The 18,026-nt window shown below is 40.1% G+C and overlaps 1 protein-coding gene across 1 annotated transcript in view; it reads left to right on the forward strand.

The window, feature by feature from the left end:
- Window positions 1-18,026, forward strand: part of MICAL3 (microtubule associated monooxygenase, calponin and LIM domain containing 3) — a 158,719-nt gene that overhangs the window by 96,982 nt on the left and 43,711 nt on the right. Inside the window, exon 26 of the mRNA XM_039708267.1 lies at window positions 15,507-15,702. Within this exon, the coding sequence (XP_039564201.1) occupies window positions 15,507-15,702 (196 nt within the window). The remainder of the gene's footprint in view (window positions 1-15,506; window positions 15,703-18,026) is intronic.

Genomic DNA, 18,026 nt, shown 5'->3' on the forward strand with positions numbered 1-18,026 from the left:
GGGCACTCACCTAGTACAGGTCATACATCTGAAAGTGTTTTACTTCCTGTGGGGCAAGACCACCAAATGGAATTTGGCAATAGCAATTTCAGGCCCTGGGGTCTGAACTAATGCTCATTAGTGAGGTAGGTCTTGGTGTAGAGTGTTAGTTGCCTGTAAAAGGATGAAGTAGAAGCAGAAAAGCACGCAACGTGCTCAGGTTTGATATTTGATGGAGATGCAAATATAGCTTAGAAGGCAAAGGGAAGGTGTGTAACAGTAACATCCATTGTGGAATACATAAAAAATCAGCCAGTCAAAAATTTTATACATGCGAGTTAAATTAATCCCTGAGTTACCAAAAATGTTTTTTTTTCAGAGAACTTTATGGTGACTCATGTAAAACCTGCTTTTTAGTAGTCATGAAATCCCAAATGGATGTAAATTGCATGGGTTTTCTCCCTACATTTGCTGCCCCCTTTGCTATATCACCAAACCTTTTTTAGCCAGCTTAGTGCTTAAAATATATTCAACCACAAAATAGCTTTCAGCAGGTTTAGTCAGATGAGGTGAGATTGGTCACAACAAGCCCTTTCTTGTGCTGTCACTAACCTGTTTGGCATGGATTAACCTTGTTAAAGATGTCAGTCCCTGCCTGGGTGGCGATGGCGTGGCTGGCATGGAGTGAGTTCTGTCTGTCCCTGGTGGAATGATGCTTGCAGGGCACAGTCTGTGATCAGCAGGTTGAGGTTTGTTCAGCAGTCAGCTGGAATCACCCTTTTTGTGAGGGGTTTGCACAGAGCCTGCGTGGCTTCTGCCCTGCTGCCCCAGGGGAGGTTATTTCCAAACTGGAACCCTTCAGTGGCGGAAGTGGCAACAAGCTTTGAGCAGTGCCTGCCATTCTCTCTGGGAAAGGGAAGTTGGGGACAGCTCTTACTGTGCTTTTGGTCCTGCTGAACTGTGGCATGCTTGTCTTAGATTCTGTAACTTTCTCTGTACCTTGTCTGCCTGTTTCTCTCTATCTTCTGCATTTGCCTTTATGCCAAAATGCTGCTATTGCCAAGAAAAAAAACCAAAACAACTGAACAAAATACTTTTGCTTTTCAACTGTCTCTCCCTTTGATAATCTGTAACTGCTGTGTCTTGGAATTTTTTTTAATATAATTTACAATACTTTATATGGTTTTAATGTGCTTTTAATGCAAATGCTGTTCTTCTGTTTGTTCTAAAGGTCTGTAAGAATGTTTCTGAATTTTCATCTCTTTCTTGACAGATGGACTTGGAACAGTCTTTACCCCTATGAGCTTTATGATATGCTCCTTGGGGTGATGTTAGCTAGCAATGTTTTGTTGTAAAATATTTCCCATTTCAGGCTCATGTTTTCACAACAATGCATTTCTGTCCCTATCAGCAATAGGAAGTTGATAAAGGAAAGACTGCCTAGGGAAGCTCATACTTGTACAGCAATAAAAGGCAAGTCATGAGATCTTTTGCTTTAGTTACTTGACCTGTGAAAGATTAAGAAATCAAACATAAGCAATAGTATGAAAAACTAAAATGCAATACAAAGTAGATGTACTAAGACTTGTGCTTTAATATCACATAAATACATAGTGTTTATGATAATAGGTATGCAGTCTGAAAAGTTAAAATCCTCCTATGGATGTGCCTTAATGGTTTTCAGGAAGAAATATTCAGAGCAGAGCACTTCACAGCACACCCTTAAACAAGTACTGTTGTATATAGGAAGCAATATATATGAGGAAGTTCTTTTGCTGACCTGGAGAGCTGGGAAAGAGTGGCTATTTCCTCTAAATGGCATGTCCTTTAAAGTAAATTATCTGAACACATTTGGAAAGGATCTTAAGTGTCTGTACAAGTATAAGTATTTTTGAATGCCTCCAATATTATTTGCACACTATTGAATTTTGTGTCTGAGAAAACACAAATATATATTTCTGTTTAGGAATAAGCTTCTTGTTCATGAACATTGCCTCTGTTGTTCAGAAGCATTGCCTCTCCACCATTCTGCATACATTGAACATGCCTTACTTGTGAAAATGATTTAGCTCAAAGCAATACTGCTTTGTTTGCTGTGCAAACAAACATCTTGATGAAATCCTCTACTTGGACACCTCTTTTCATTACCATTCACCTTTGGTTTTGTTCTTATAATTTGATCTAGTTTAAACATTAAATTATGGAAGATAACAGCAAACAAATTCTGTGACATGACATTCTTTTTGAGGTGCCTTCATTTTAAACCACTGAAGGTTTACAAATACATCCCACTCTTTTCCCTGCCAAAAATAAAACAGAAAAAGGAAAGCATTCATATTTCAGGATGCACCACCAAATTGGGATGAAAGCTATTTCCTCTACAAGCGTGCCTTGAATATTGTCTGTTGTGTTTGGAGGAGCCATGGTGGTGTGTTTAGCAGGACATGGCACATGATTCTGATACCTTTTTTGGGGTATCATGCAACTGCAGAGAGATCTGATGGAAGATGGACTTCTCTCTGAAACATTGACAATACAAACTTAGAACCAGACCCTGTATTTTTGGAAGCTGAGAAGAGTGTACAGGTTACCTGATTAGAACCAGGGTTCAGTGCCCAGTGAATCATCTCTCAGTAACAAGCCAGGAATCTGTTAGGATAAGTGCTTGACTGTTCCCAGTCCATCATGTTCCATTTCAGTGTTCTTATCAGGATTTGGGTGGCTTTGGCATAAAGGAAAGGAGAATGCTGAAGGATCAGCAATTTGAAGCCCAGAAAATTTGGAAAGGAAAAGATGTGGTGGGAAGGTTATTTGTTCTTAAGAGTAGGAGATGCAGCTGACCTGATGGAGTTTCACTGAAAAATCCTGAAAAACATTTTGAGGACTGAGAAGGATATAAACAAAACAACAATGTGCTGAGTTTATACTCATGGCTGGATCCTGCTAAGAACACTTTTTCTTGGGAGTTACTGGGCTCCCAACTCCTCCTCTCTCTCTGGCTTTCAGACCTGTAGACTTGTGCCACTGGAATATTTGTTGTTTGTATGTGTATATTTTGAAGGGTGATATGAATTTTTCTGGGCACTTTAAGAGCTTCATTGAATGTTTTCGTGTCTTAGAAAAAATAGTATTAAGTTTGTGTGAAAGAGCTGGATTTTTTTTTTAATTGTAGAATTAAAATGTCTGGTTTTTTGAAAAGTGGAATCTGAGTAATACTATTTGGAGGTTGCTTCCCTCAGAGAAAAGGAGGGGACTGTGCATAAAATAAGTTCAGTGACAGATAATGTTCAAGTGAGATGATTTAGTGCTCAGAAAGGCTTCATGTCTCCGCTGTATAGTCCCTTTGAAGACTTTGATTTATGCAGTTGTTTTTAACCTGTTTTTGTTTTGGGTGTGTGTGTGTCTCTGAATTATGTAACACGTGGTTTCCCTGTTGCTGTGAAATGGAGATATTTTTTTGTTCAACTGTGTGAAATGTTCAAGGGAATAAATTCCAAATAAACTTCAGGTTTCTGAGTTTTTCTTTGTCCTCCCCCTTGTCCCTCCACTGGTTCCAGGTGAGGGATGCTGCAGGGGATACAGAATTGGGGGACAGTGGAAAGAATAGATCTAGCAAGCTCAAATACAGCTGGCATTTGGGGAACTCGGTGGCATGTGCCATCTGTCTCTGCCAAGTACTACTTTTCAGGCTCTTTCTGTATTGTGGTGTTTATTATAAATTTTTCTGTTGTGGTTTGCTCGGAGTGCAGGGCACACATTGCACAGACAGCACGACCTGCTGAGCACCTCCTTGCTTGGTATTCTACTGCCTTGGCAAAGCTGGCTTTGGACAGATGTGCGCTCAGCATTGTGGCTTCACAGGGTTTGGTGTCTGGAGAAGGTTGTTTTGTGTGGCTTGCTGCAGGCCAGAGGTCTTTGTCATGCCCTGTGAGCAAGGCAGTCACACCCATGGGGGAGCAGGGACCCGTGGTGTGGCAGGTAAGAGTCTTGGCAGGCTTTGGTTCCTCTGCTGTGGTGGTGGGATGATTTGGTGTGATGAGAAGACAGAAAATGAGTAAATGCTAAGCTTTGTTGCCAATCCTAGCTGTTCTGTTGTCTTTTCTGAGGAGAGCTGCACACAAGGAGGTGACCTGCCTTCCTTAAGAGCCTCTTCTGTGATGTTCTCACCCTGACAAACAGACCTGGATCGTAGTTCTGAGTTGCATTTTCCTGGCCTCAAAATCACAATGAGTTAGTCTACATTAGGGACTTGTTCTGTATTTTTTCCTCATGTGCTTCTCCTGCTTCCTACTCCACCATCTGCAGCTAAAAGCTTGTTATAGCAGATTATTTTTGAAAGTTCAATTGTGCATGATATTTGGCCAGAGTAGATTACATTTAAATGGTAGGGTCACAGAACTACAACCACAAACCAGTTCTGGTCTGTGTAAAATTTCCTTCTTTGGAGGGAGGTCATTGCTTTATGCCTTTGAAATTGCCTGTAGATTTTCATTACTGTGTTAAGCAGTGCCAGTTTTGAGGTTAAGATGGGCCTTCAGTTCTGAGGAGGAGCCATAAGCATTCAGGGTAAAACTTCACATGCTGGTGCATGAGCTAGAAATGTCATTTTGATGTACCACTCCAACAGCCTCCACTGTTCTGTATCAGGAGAGCTGTTAACTCTGCAGCTACATATATCCTCTCCAGAAATCAAATGTTTGCTTCATGAATTAAGAAAGAGAAAAAAAAAAAGATGAAAGGAGTTGCATTCTACAGATTGCTCCCATCAGAGCAGAAATCAGACTTCTTGCTGTACCAGTATAGGAAGAGACAACTCTCACCTCAATTCTCTTTTAAGTCTACACAGTCTCACCTCACACTTTCTGCTTCTGTGCCTGTGGTTCTTCTCTTGTGTCACGGCTTCTGTAACAGGGATGAAAAGGTGTAAGAAGGTACTTCTAAAATAATAAGTAAATAAAAATGGATACAAATTAAAACAAGGGACTTACAGTTTTACCACCTGCTTGTGATCAGCAGTGTAATTTATTAAGAGATGCAGTTGGTGATGTATCTTAAAATGCAAGAAATAAGGGGAGAAAACCAAATTTTAAAAAATCAACCAAACAAAAAACCCCAAAACAAAACAGCACCCAAACCAAAAATAACAAAACAAAAAGCCACAAATCCAAAACAAATAGTAGTAATCTCAAGGGAAGGAGCAGATAATCCAGAGTCAACATCAAAGCTGTTCTCCTGCTTTTTTGATGTGTATTTATGAAGGAAGGTGAATTAACTGAGCAGATCCTTGCAATGTAGAGTTTAGCTTGAGCTTTCTGAACAAAACTGGGCAGATGCTCTTTAAGGATGAGATGGCACTTCTGTGCCCTGTTCAGTTGCTTACATCTGCTCTCAAAAATGTATGTTTAGTCTGACATTTCTCATGTTTGCTGTCATCCCAGAAGGCTGTGTTTGCTTTTTAAGGAAAATTTCATAATCCTCCTTTCTGCTGTTATAGACGTTTATCTGATGGCTTGAGGGTAGAAGTGTTTAAAAATAGGATTTTTTTTACCCAAGAGATGTTTTGAATACTTCCAGGCTGATGTGAAAACACATCAGAACTGATGTGTAAACTATTTTTAATCAGTAATAAGTCTTTTGGAAGCTTGCTTCCTGCAACTGTGCCAGATTTTTAATATAACTATCTACATATATAATTACAAGAATTTTCCTAGTTTTAGGAAAAATTTCCACTAAGGTGTGGATCTCTGGATTGCTTGGAATATTCAATTGCCTTGTAATATTTACACAAGTGTATGTGGCATAAGTGTAGATAATAGAAAAGTGTGCAACAGAATGAGGGAGCAGATGTTGAACCTTTTTGGAGTATGAGGATCTTTTACTTGTGACAAATATTCCCCACTATGTTTTCCTGTAACTGCCAGCCTAAGATTTCAGCCTGTTCCATTTGCAGCACCTGATAATCTCGACACAAATGGTAGAAATCAGGTGAAGACATTCTTAGTATCTAAATGTATTCTGGGATCCAGTGACTATGGAAATCCCTAGAACATTGCCTCAGAAGAGATGTAGTGGTTATTACCTCAGTAAAGAGAAAGAATATAGCTGTTCACAGGTGATGTTTTGAATCTGGTCACAAATTGAACAGGAACCTGAAAACATCACCTTCCACACTTTTATTATGCATGATAAAATTTCATGTTTCTGATAACTTGTTCTTTAATGATCAAAATATTGTCCATTGTACCATGTGGAACTAGAAGTACCAATTTATATGAAAAATAAGCAATGTTTGGCTTTTTGGGGTGTGAGTTCACGTTGACAGGCCATGTTGAGCTTCTTGAGTCCTTCTCCAAACCTTCTCCTGCTTTGGGCACTTCTTCATCCTCCTGGTCCCTGCCTTTGTCTTCTGTGATTTGAGCTGTGTGCCTGGAGCACTTGCCAGTGAAGATTCCACTCTACTTTTAGGTGGAAATGGCCTTGGTTTGGCTTGGTGTGGTTTGCACATTGGGGATCACCTGTCTGATCCTCACAGTGAAATGGGAGATTGCAGAGGGATTGCAGATTGTACTCGATGAATAAATTATACCAAGTGTTATGTAGCAGGTAAGATAGCAGGGGCTTTCTTTGTTACAACATAAAGGGATCACTGTTTGGATCATAACTGGACAATCAGTCTCAGATATTAATTCTTAACAAAAATAAAAGAATGCTTCACTCAAAAAGTGGGAAACCTCATTAACCAAGGTCATGGTGGTTCCAAAATCTAGTGTGGCCTTCTATTTTTGTTTTCTTTTTCTCCCTGCCAGTCCCTGGATGTGCCTCATCAAGAACCCAGGTGGTTCTTTGAGGTACTGTACCTTGAATAGCTTCCAGAACAAAATTTTTGCCTGCAAAGTAATGTTATTTTATCCTCTTCAGCCTTCCCACACTCAGCTTCTTTCAGAGAATGGAAATGAGGCCAGACAACATATGATAGAGCTGATCTAAATACCAGGGAGAGCTCTGACATCCTAGATGATAGCAGCAAAATGGAGAATGATTGGTAATAGGTTACTGACTTAGCAATGTTCCTGAGTGATTAACAGGCTAAAAATCCCTACAAAAATTATATTGTATCTTTAGGACTGGAAACGCGTTTGGGCAGCAGTAAAAGTGAGTTCTGTACAAACATAAAGATTTTCCTGCCAGAAGAGATGTAATAAGGAATATTGAGCTTAACAGTGTTCCCTGGGGCTTGGATTAGGTGACCTAATACCTCCTTTCCCCTGATTCTCTTCTCCACCCACCAGTGACAACACTGGCCACTTTCCAGGAGTCAAAAATAGCCATACTCCTGGATGATTCTGTACCTCTGCTGTAAGGAAGGCAACTTTTCTGTATGTTGAACCACATACTGAACTCCTAACCTTCATTACATAATGCTGCTACTTCATGCATCTGCATATGGGGAGCACTATTCCTCAAACAGAACTTACACTGTGAGTTAGATGAATTTCTATTTGTTTCCAAGACATAAGTATAAATTACAGATGACCTTGATCTTAAACTGGCTAATTATATTCACCTCTGGTTGCTTCCACTAAAACCAGAGAAAGGTCAGATCAATGCAATTGCCAGCTGGTTCCAAGCTCAGCCCTACTGATGCAGTAAGCAACTGTTTTGTCAGTGTCTGTTTTGGGAATTCCAGAAGTCTGTTTTAATTAAAGTAATTGGGGGAGGAGTGGGGCAAAACATTGCAACACTCATAAGACAAATGTGTGAGTTTTCAATTTCATTCAATAATCAGTCCTATTAATTTTCACGATTGTGAAGAGAATGAACTTACACATTTACAGACAGTATCTGAGAATGGAGAACTTAATTCTAGCTGGACGTTGTGGAATGTGTGGAGGAGGACTTACACCTTCATATGTTTGTTTCTCGGCTGTCTGTTTCAGAATCCCTTGAGTATTTTAGCTGTCAGCTGTTCCTATGCACATTATAATGGTTGGGGGGGCCTTACTGCTCTTCATTGCTTAGGATTGAGTATTTTAGCTGTCAGCTGTTCCTATGCACATTATAATGGTTGGGGGGGGGCCTTTCTGCTCTTCATTGCTTAGGGGACCAGTAGATATCAACATCTCACTGATTTTTATTTCATGTGCTGCTGAATTAATGCTGAAAAATGTCTTGGCCAGCACTAAATTGGTTCTTTGATAACTCTACTGGGTACTTCTGCACCAATCTATTTTCTTTATTAAACACCTTTCTGTCTGTACAGCTTTATCTCCCCATTTCTCCATTTAGCTCCCCAATTTGCTGGGGAGAATTTCTAGTCTGATGGTGTGAGGATGGAGCCTGACATGGTAGCAGAGGTCTTGAGAACATTGGTTGCTTGTCAGTTTAAGGACAGTTTTATTGATTAGGTCCAGCATAAGCCAGTTTGCATTTACAATTCGCAAGAGCTTTGACTCAGTAGAAAACATCTTCTAGAAAGCTTAGTTAGTATTTACTGTTAGGATTGGTACATGTGCATTACAGAACAATTTCAGGAGGGCTGTCTTTAGCTTTGAGCACATTTTGAATGCTGTGCATGGATACTGTCTATTCTTGCTTATGAATAGACTTTGCTTTTCTTGTCTTGCTGTTCTCTTTGAGTTTAGGCCTTTTATATTTAGCAGAATGTGTTATGGATCAAATGGAAAACATCAGAAAACTCAAGATGTAATGGCTTCACAGTACAGCTGAGTAATTCAAACTTCCTGAGGGCTTGGGAACACTCTACCATAGTAAGAGAGAAAGTTGAGGCATTGTATAAAAGTAACGTTGACATTTGATGACTGCTTGTGATGGTTTAACCCCAGCTGGCAGCTAAGTACCACACAGCTGTGGGGAGCAGAATCAGAAAGCATAAAAGTAACATTGACATTTGATGACTGCTTGTGATGGTTTAACCCCAGAGCTGTGGGGAGCAGAATCAGAAAGTAAAACTCATGGGTTGAGATGAGAACAGTTTGATAATTGAAACAAAGTAAAATATTATGATAACAATAATAATAATAGTTGTAGTGAAAATGAAAGGAATAACCCCAAAGAACAACTGATGCACAATGCAGTTTGCTCACCACCCACTGACTGACTCCCAGCTCATCCCTCTGCAGTTCTCAGTCCCTCCTGGCCATCTCCCCCCACTTCATGTTCGGTCAAAGACATTCTGTGGATGTCATTTGACCTTTTGGGGTCAGCTGCCCTGGCCACACTCCCTCCCAGCCTTTTGTGCACCTGCTCACTGCCAGAGTGTGAGATGCTGCAAAGTCCTTGACTCGGGGTGAGCACTGCTTAGCAACAGCCAAAACATCAGCGTGTCACCAGTGTTACATCACACCAACCCAAAACATGGCAAGCTACTAGGAAGGAAATTAACTCTATCCCAGCCCAAACCAGCATACTATGAAGTATTTGGATTCAAATAAATTTGTTCTTGTGTCTGTCTGAGGAGGTGTTGCATTGCCCCTTTTGCCTTTGAGGATGTGCTTGTCCAAATTCAGGGCCTCCCACCAGGAAATGTGCCGTTCTGCAGCTCGTGATGGAGGCCGTGCAAACAAGCACTGACAAGAATGCAGCAGATCTGTTGGGCTCTTGCCAGGGATTTCCTGGAGAAATTTCCTAAAAGAGAAGATAAATGTAAAAGGACAGATGAATCCAGACTCAAAACTTTGAACTTCTTACTAACCCTTAAAAAATCCATTCTGCTTGACAGTACAGAAATTTTTAACAGTGTCTAGATAATAATTTTTGAAAGGATTAAGGAAAGGATTTCAAAATAAATCAGTTGCACTTATTTAAATGGAATGTCTTGATTGACTTACTGGTTGAATGTGTGCAGCATCTAATAATAAGCCTCAATACCAAGATTTCCTTTCTTATTTTGCACACAGTGCTGGGCACTTCCTTACATCAAAGTAAGTTTTTTCATGACTTGAAGTGAAGTTGAGAGTGAAGTGCTTGGCGTTGTGCATTTTGGATCCTGTTTTTGGCACTGCCACCAGACTGTTGTGAGATTGCCTTGCTGGTATTTAATCTCTGTGTCTGGACTTGTGCAGTGCCTCTACAGTCCTTACCTACTTCCAAAATAGGTTTGTTTTCGTGTGCTAGTACTTGTAAAGCCTTTTGAGGCCCTTGGATGAGAAGTGGAGTTGGAATACAAACAGGCAGTTAGTGGAACTGAAGTGGATGAGGGTGAAACTTCTAGGAAAAATCCTGAAACTCCATGTGACATGAACACAGATGAAAAATAGAACCTAAGAATACTGCTTGATTGCTGCCTTCTCTATACCTCAGTGATAATGTTTGCTGAATTGATAGCACACTTCAGAAACTTCACCCCAAAAGGTATTTCTTAGAAATTAATTGCAAGGGAATATGAGGACTTCCAGCATGTCAAACTCAGAGCTCACTGCATCACTTTTAAACTCCCCTGGAAACGTTTCCATCTTCCTTTTCAGTACTTGGTCATGGGCAATGTGCTGCTGTTTCTGTAGGGTTTGTTTTATCTGACGTACTTCTCAAACAATTGTGTGGAGGTAGAAGTAATTGAAGTGTTTGGAAAAGAAGTGGAAACAAACAGGTACAGTGTTTCACATTACCACAAAACCACAAGCTTTGGGAAATCCGTAATGAAGATTTTCCTGAGAGCGTATTAATTCCTTCCCCTTTTTGCATGTGTTTCAAAGTAGACTCCTTTATTTGAATTTCCATAATTCCCCAAGGCCACAGCTAAGTCTGTGCAAAATACTGGACAAGAGATGACATGCACCTTAGTCAGATATTAAGATAGCAAGCTAAGAAAAGCAAGTCTAGAGGTACTGCATGATAATTGAAAAACAGCTTCTAGTAAAATAGACAGGTATTTGTATTTTCCCTTTGGGAAGAATTAATTCTTCTCAGTTTCCCAGTTCTCTCCTGCATCTTCAGCGTGGAAGTGTTGTGTCAAGGAGTAACCTGGGCAGGATTTCATTGAGCCCATGGGAATAACATGTAGATTTTACAGAACAAGGAAATAGGGAGGGGAGTTGAGATAGGATCCTCTCACAAGAGGAGCTTCCCAAGCCTTCCAGGAATTGCCAGAGTTGCTGGAATAGGACACACTCATGCAGGCAAGGAGAGGTTCTGTTAGGAATGTTATCTCTGATCAGCCACTTATCATTTCAGGAGGCAAGCTCTGTCAAAGCTGAGATAAATTAAGGGCTCTGGCAGCTTTCATGCACCAGCTAAGCAGCCTGTCCTGTTAAGAAAAACAGCTCCTTTCAGATGATCTATGTAATGTCCATGGCCCACTGACTCTTCCAAAGTAAAGAGTCAGATTTTAAAATGTGTCCTATTTTGGATGTTGTTTGTGGATTTTTAGCTGATCAGTTGATTGTTCAAGAAGCTACACTTGGCTTTGAGGTAGCTCCCCTCTCTGGGTAGTAACACAGCTTTTCTTCCTGGCTAATGCAGCCATGGCAGCCTTTTTTCTCACTTGTGAATGGTATTTATATTTTTATTGTAGTATTTTTATGCCTTTTTTTTATTGTAGTATCAAATTAGTTGCTGTGAATTTTAGAGTATAAAATAGGGGAATTGTCCATCATCTGAACACTTCAGTGATGCCTGTATCTCACACTTGCTTTCATCCCTTGTATAAGTTTGTGGAGTGCAGTGCTTTTCCTTCTGATAGTTGATGGCTTCATGGTGCATGGCTATCAGTAACATTTCTCTTTTTGGACAATGGCTTTGCAGACAACCAGATTGGCTAAATGCATGGCATCTTTTAGAAACAAAACTAATATGTGAAGTAAACTAAATCATTTGTGTAGTGCAAATTCCTAGAAATCCATGCTTAAACTTATAGTGGAGTTTCTGTATCATATTCTCTGATGCAGAGATGTTTTCGGGGCAGAGTGGGGAGATGTGGCCACTTTTACATCTCAAGTATATGGGTGTATAAATTAATAAGAGAAGGTGCTGGGAATGCCCTTTCTACTTTGAGATTTTGAGGCAGGGAATGCTTGTTAAGGTCACAGGACATCTTGGCTTGACCACATCTTTTTGCATTCAGGTTCAGGTTGATTTTCTAGCTTTTAAGGTTTTTTACCACAGTTGCATTGAGTCACTCCCACTTACAGTTTGTGCTGTGACAGGATTTGTTTGATTCTCTGTGTCCCAGTTACACTGGGTCTTTGTGATGAGAAGGGCAGTGATGCTTTGTGTTTTGAAAAACTTACCTGAAGGACCATATATGTTCATGAAATGCACTTAAACAGATGTCAGCTTGATTTTCAGTCCTTCTCTACCTAGCAGTGATTGCTTTCTCCCCACACTAGATATTAGAGTATTGAAACAGCCTTTTTAAAAAAGAATCTACTCTATTTAATTTAATTATGTGGCAATTGTTTGTTTATTTGGGTTTGGTTGTTTTGGTTTTTTGTTTGGGATTTTTTTCCTTCGAAAAGGCTGACAAAAAGCCCCTAAGATGGTTAGAAAACAAAAGGAGTGAAATAATACCAGACAGATAAAAGTTCTTGTTCTTTGGTTTTCAGAATTTTTTTTCTTGTGAACTTTGCAGCTGTGTCAGGGTTTGCATCAGAAGAGAGTAAGTTAAAAACAACTTGTGGAAAGACTTTCCTGTTAAAGTAGCTGAGCCTTGCTGATGACTCCACGTGTATAAAAAAGTTCTGAGTAGTACAAAACCTTTTTCTTTTTAAATCATTATTTTAATATATTCCTTGTTTGTTTTCCCTGACCTTGGTGTTACTATGTTACCAAGAGTCCTATTTTTTTCTACTGTCAACCAAAGTGGCAGAGCAAAATTCAAGGTCATTTCCCCTGTTACTGTGAACTCAGGGTTGGGTAATGTAACATGGGTTGCAAAAATAGATTTGGCCAAGTTGGTATCACCAGAGAGAGAGAATGAAAAAGAGTGAATCCCAGTGAAAAAGGCAACTCAGTTCCACTAAACTTTGCAAACCAAAGCACAAGAGAAGGCTTAGCAGCAGGAAATGGTGGAGACCACAGTATCCCTGGAAATGCAAGGCAGTGTTGCTCCTGAGCAAGCTTATTTGTCAGAATAAGAATCACTGGGGTTCCAGCTAAAGGCATGGCAGCCACTTGCCCACATCATGGAAGGGTTAAATCATGCTAAGGAAGAGAGAAAAACACTTCTGGCTGTTGTCTTCAAGGTTTTATCTCTGAGGAGGGGGATGGGAAATAGATGCCAGTAATTATGTAAAGATCTGTGTAATTTTGTGTGAAATATAAAGGTGGTACTGAGTGAGTAATTGCCCTGGAAAAAAAAAAAACAAACTTGTTAGGAATAAAGTGAGAAACTACAAAGGATGAAGAAAGGAAACAAAACTGTCTTGGAGCTTAAAATGTGTGAGGATAAAGTCAATGTTGCCAAAGCTCATGCTGGGTTAGATTTTGCAAAGGAAAGCAAAGCAAGGAGCTCTATTTTGTAAGCATGTAGGTAAAAGCAAGGTAAGGGAAAATAGAAGTGTGTTCATAATGAAGATGGAGCTGACATAAAATGCAATTTTATGTGTAGTAAATCCAGATAGACATGGGACCAAAGAGTCAGTGTGCAGCAGGATTGGGAACTGAAGACTAATACAATGAAGCAAATAGTCTTTGTCTCAGAAGAGTGGGAGAAGTGAAAAGTAAAACTGTGAGCTTTGTGGTAACAATTTGTGGTTAAATCAAGCTGTCCTGATGTACTTTGACTGTCTCGTTCAGGAAATACTATGGACCACTGGGTAACAGAAGTAAGTCCTGCAGATAAATTAGAAAGGAAACAAAACAAATATAAAACTTTAAAAGGTGATCTGAACAAGTGCATATCAGTTAAACAGTAGACGTAACACCTTTTAAGGAAAAATTAAAACCTGTTAGTTCTGCAAGGGAAGTCCTCTGACCTCATGCAGGTAAGTGCTATAAAATGTGGCATGGGTTCACCAGAGACTGTGCTGGACTGCCTTGACAGCTTTTATTGACAGCTGATACCTCCATGAGGGAAATTGTAGTGCATTTGAACAGTCTGGACTTTAGTAAAGCACAGGAATACTGACACATGGAAATAATTATTGGCACTGGATGAAATGGGGGAGTAGTTCTTGAAGTGTGAGTAGCTAAGATGTTGGCCTAAATTAGAGATGAGAGGTTTTATTAAAGGAGGAAATAAAGGGGTTGGGTGTCACCTACAGACTGTGCAGGTCTGGGGTCTGATCTTTATAATATTGTCACTAAGGTTACCAGCCCAAAAAAAACCACCCCAAGGGAAAAAATCTGCTAATGAAATTCAGGGCTGAATCAACATTTCAAATCCTCATCAGTGCAGAGGAGGACAGGCACATCATTCACTAAGAACTGCAAAATGTTGCCAACTGTAAGATTAAACTTAGCAATGTAATAGTGGAAAGTACCAGGTCAAGCACTAAGAAGATGTTGAGAATTTTGGCTACCAACAAAGTGCTTATCAGTTGAAAGCAAAGGAGAAAGATCGTCTAAAGATCATAAAAGCCACCAGTATTATGTGACATATAAATAGGCAGGTGTGTTCTCAGCATGTTTCAGATGAGAGATTTGTGGCAGGGTTGTGTGTTACCCTGATAAGGCCTCATCTGGAAAACCACGTTCACTTTTAATCACCCAGGTTCTGGAAGGATTAATCCAAACTGGGACAGGTGCAGAGACCTAGGGGATGATCAGTGCACTGAAGAGCTTATCTTCAGTGAGAAGATGGTGTGGCTTATTTAGCAAAGCAAAACAAAAGCATGGAAATATGGGTAAGGGGTCACAGTAGCATGGTATTCAAGCTAAAATATGGCAATTTTAAAAATAAGTGCATGAAAGCAGGATGGACTAAAATTAATTGAGTGCTACTGTGAATGAAACTTCTCAATACTTTTCTACATCTCATTGGTTCACATATCCTTGCAATTTTTGTGGACTTCAGGATTTTTGCTTGCAAATGTCTCTCTGAGATTTGTCCCTGTGATTCATTTCATTACAAATTCTGATTGAAAAGTAAATCAATTCAAGTCTATTAAAATTTTTAAAATTTGGCCTTTTTTATTCCTTTCCTCATCTTTAAGTAGTAACAATATTGTCTTGCTCATTAACTCTGTTGATTTCCCTTGGCTGGTGCCAGTTTGAAGACACAGCAGGGTTGCCCCATAGCATTCCTTCTGTGTCTCATATAATACATCCAGTCCAGGCCTTCCCCACACAGACTCCATTGCATCTCTAGTTTTTGCAGCTAAAATGGCCCTATTTCCTCTCTCAACTAGGACATTTAACATTCTTTTTAGCATCTATTAGCCAAAACCACTAAGATTCCCTTGTGCAGTCTGGCCTCCCAGTAGTGGCGAACAGGATAATGACGTAAGGTATTCTCTCGCTTTATTTACCTCCCTCTGCCTCGTGCCCCTTTTCTCCCAATTGCTCAGTTCTCTCAAAAACGTGAATTTCTGACTGTCGCATTTGTTGTTTATTGCCTGGCTTGTCCTCAGGTTCCAGTGTGAACGGGCTGGAGGAGCCCAGCCTGGCCAAGCGGCTGCGGGGCACTCCGGAGCGCATCGAGCTGGAGAACTACCGGCTGTCCCTGCAGCGCGAGGAGGAGCTGGAGGAGGTCCCCGAGGAGACCCTGGCAGAGCACAACCTGAGCAGCGTGCTGGACAAAGGGACAGAGGAGGATGTGCCCAGCAGGTCAGCACACGTTGCCCAGCAGCTTTTTCTACACCCATCCCAGCTGGCTTTGCCTGCCTTTCCTTTTTCCGTAACTGTTTACCACGTTGCGCTTTCAAAGCTTTTGAAACACACACACTTTGTCTTGTAGTTTCTGTTCTAAACAGCTCACTACCATCAGAAGACACCTATAGCACTTAATACCATGAGACTAATACTAGGAGATTAAGTTCTAAGTTGGAAGAGATTTTTAAATTTAATTTTTCAATTGTATCAAAGGTAAGTGAATCTTTTGAGCAAACAGAACATGCATTCAAATGGAAGAGGGTTCCAAAGTTACCTTCTTTTTTGTATGCATTGTATTACAATTCAAAACCATGTTTGGTTTCAAGATTTAGGCTTCACACACATGTAATCCTGACTGAATGCTGGTGCAGTGCCTGAGCGGTATTAATGGGAAACAATAGCTGTGGCTGCTGAAAAATATGTTGTACCTTCATAGTAATAAAATGAAGGTGTATAAATGTGTTGTGCCTTCATGGTAATAAAATGAAGGTGTACAAATGTGTTGTCCCTTCATGAAGGTGTATAAATGTGTTGTACCTTCACGAATTTCTCTTTATATGCAAAATTCTGTGCAAGCACACCAGGATCCACATCCATGCAGGTAGAGCTAGTGGAAACAATTTTTGCAAGAATCATTGAGAGGAAATCCTTGAGGAAGAATGCTCATGAACTTTACAGTCAGTCAGTCACACACTTTTGCAGAGTCTTGGTCTCTTAATACAATTTCTCATCTACTTGTCTTTGTAGCAATAGCAGCCCTTACCTTTTCATCTCTGAGTCTTTTCAGCAGATTTGAAATAAACTCAGAAAATGCTGTTCGTTTCCTGAAACTTGGATCCTGCAGTTATATTCTGTGTATGAATTGCCTGCAGTTATAGGTCTGTATGAGAAATTGAATAATCTTGGCCTATTTTCTTAACTCATCCTTCCTTTAGTTACCTGCTCAGGTTTAGGAATTATACCAACTATGACAATATAAGCATTGGTGATCACAGGGGTTTTTACTCCTTTATGTTTCTACCTCTAAAACAGAAGTGTGCAGCCATTGACTGTTGTTACTCTTTGTCTTGATTTCAATAAATTAGGACACAATAGACCTGCTCAATAAATGGCATAAAACTTACAAAGGCCAAGAATTAGATTTTTAAAAAAGTGGAGTTTTGGCATTTTGGCATGAAGCTGATGGTCATCTCCAAGAGGTGTTTTGTGAGATTCTGGAGATTGAGAGTGATACACTATTAGGTTAGGAAATTTGATTTTTGTCTCGTAGGGCATTACATTTAGTTCCTTTTTCCTACATTCATCCCTATAATTTGTTATCAGTATGAGTTGTTCTGTCTGTAATAGACTGCATTGTATAAATGTCATGTGAGAACCAGTGTGGGCAACTCAGGTTCTGTCCTAAGGAGAAAAGAGGAAATACATCAAATTCCCTGTCAGTCTGACCTGGAAGAATTTATATTCCATAATCCAAACATGGCAAGCAGTTTACTCAGAAAATGGACAAGTCCTAAGGAGAAAAGAGGAAATACATCAAATTCCCTGTCAGTCTGACCTGGAAGAATTTATATTCCAAATCCAAACATGGCAAGCAGCTTAGTCAGAAAATGGACAAAGCTGTGTGGGCCAATATCAGAGACAGCAGAAGGAGAATTTTCTAGGGGGTGTAGCTATTGGGTAGCTGCTGTAGCTATTGGGTATCCTCTGTCCAGCTGTATCCACTCCATGGATAGACTGCAAAGACAGACTACCAAAAAAAAGGGAGGTGGGGAGAAGTCTGACTACTTTTTCAGCAACAAAAACAAAAAGTTTTGACTCCTGCAACAAGCCAACCAAGGCCCTGATTTAATCATCTTCACTGTCTTGGTGCAGCGCTGCAGGGTTAGGAGCAGGCAGAGGAGATGGGGAACTCTTTGTTCCCTCCATGTCTTGTGAAGGATGGGGTTGGGCTTTCAGGGTTCACTTAGGTGGCAGATACAAATCAGGCAGAGACCTCTGGGCAGCTTCCCATCACGCACACACTGCAGAGAAAGTTTATGGGAAGCAGCATTCAAAGTACAGTTTTTCAGAAGAGAGTTAATCTTATTTAAATTTCAATAAGAAAAAGGATCAATTAAGCTAAGTAAACCCAGACTACACATAGTCTGAGGTGTGGGAAACCTCTTATATGCCTTATTGATTGCCTCTAAGTAACAGTAACCCCCAGTGTGCCATCTCCAGTTTTGATGTCATGTCTGTGGCCTTTTTTAAAGAAGTGTCGTAGGACAGCTTGTGCTGTG

Source organism: Passer montanus, unplaced genomic scaffold (genome assembly GCF_014805655.1).
Source record: "Passer montanus isolate IOZ18808 unplaced genomic scaffold, ASM1480565v1 scaffold20, whole genome shotgun sequence".
Lineage (NCBI taxonomy): Eukaryota > Metazoa > Chordata > Aves > Passeriformes > Passeridae > Passer > Passer montanus.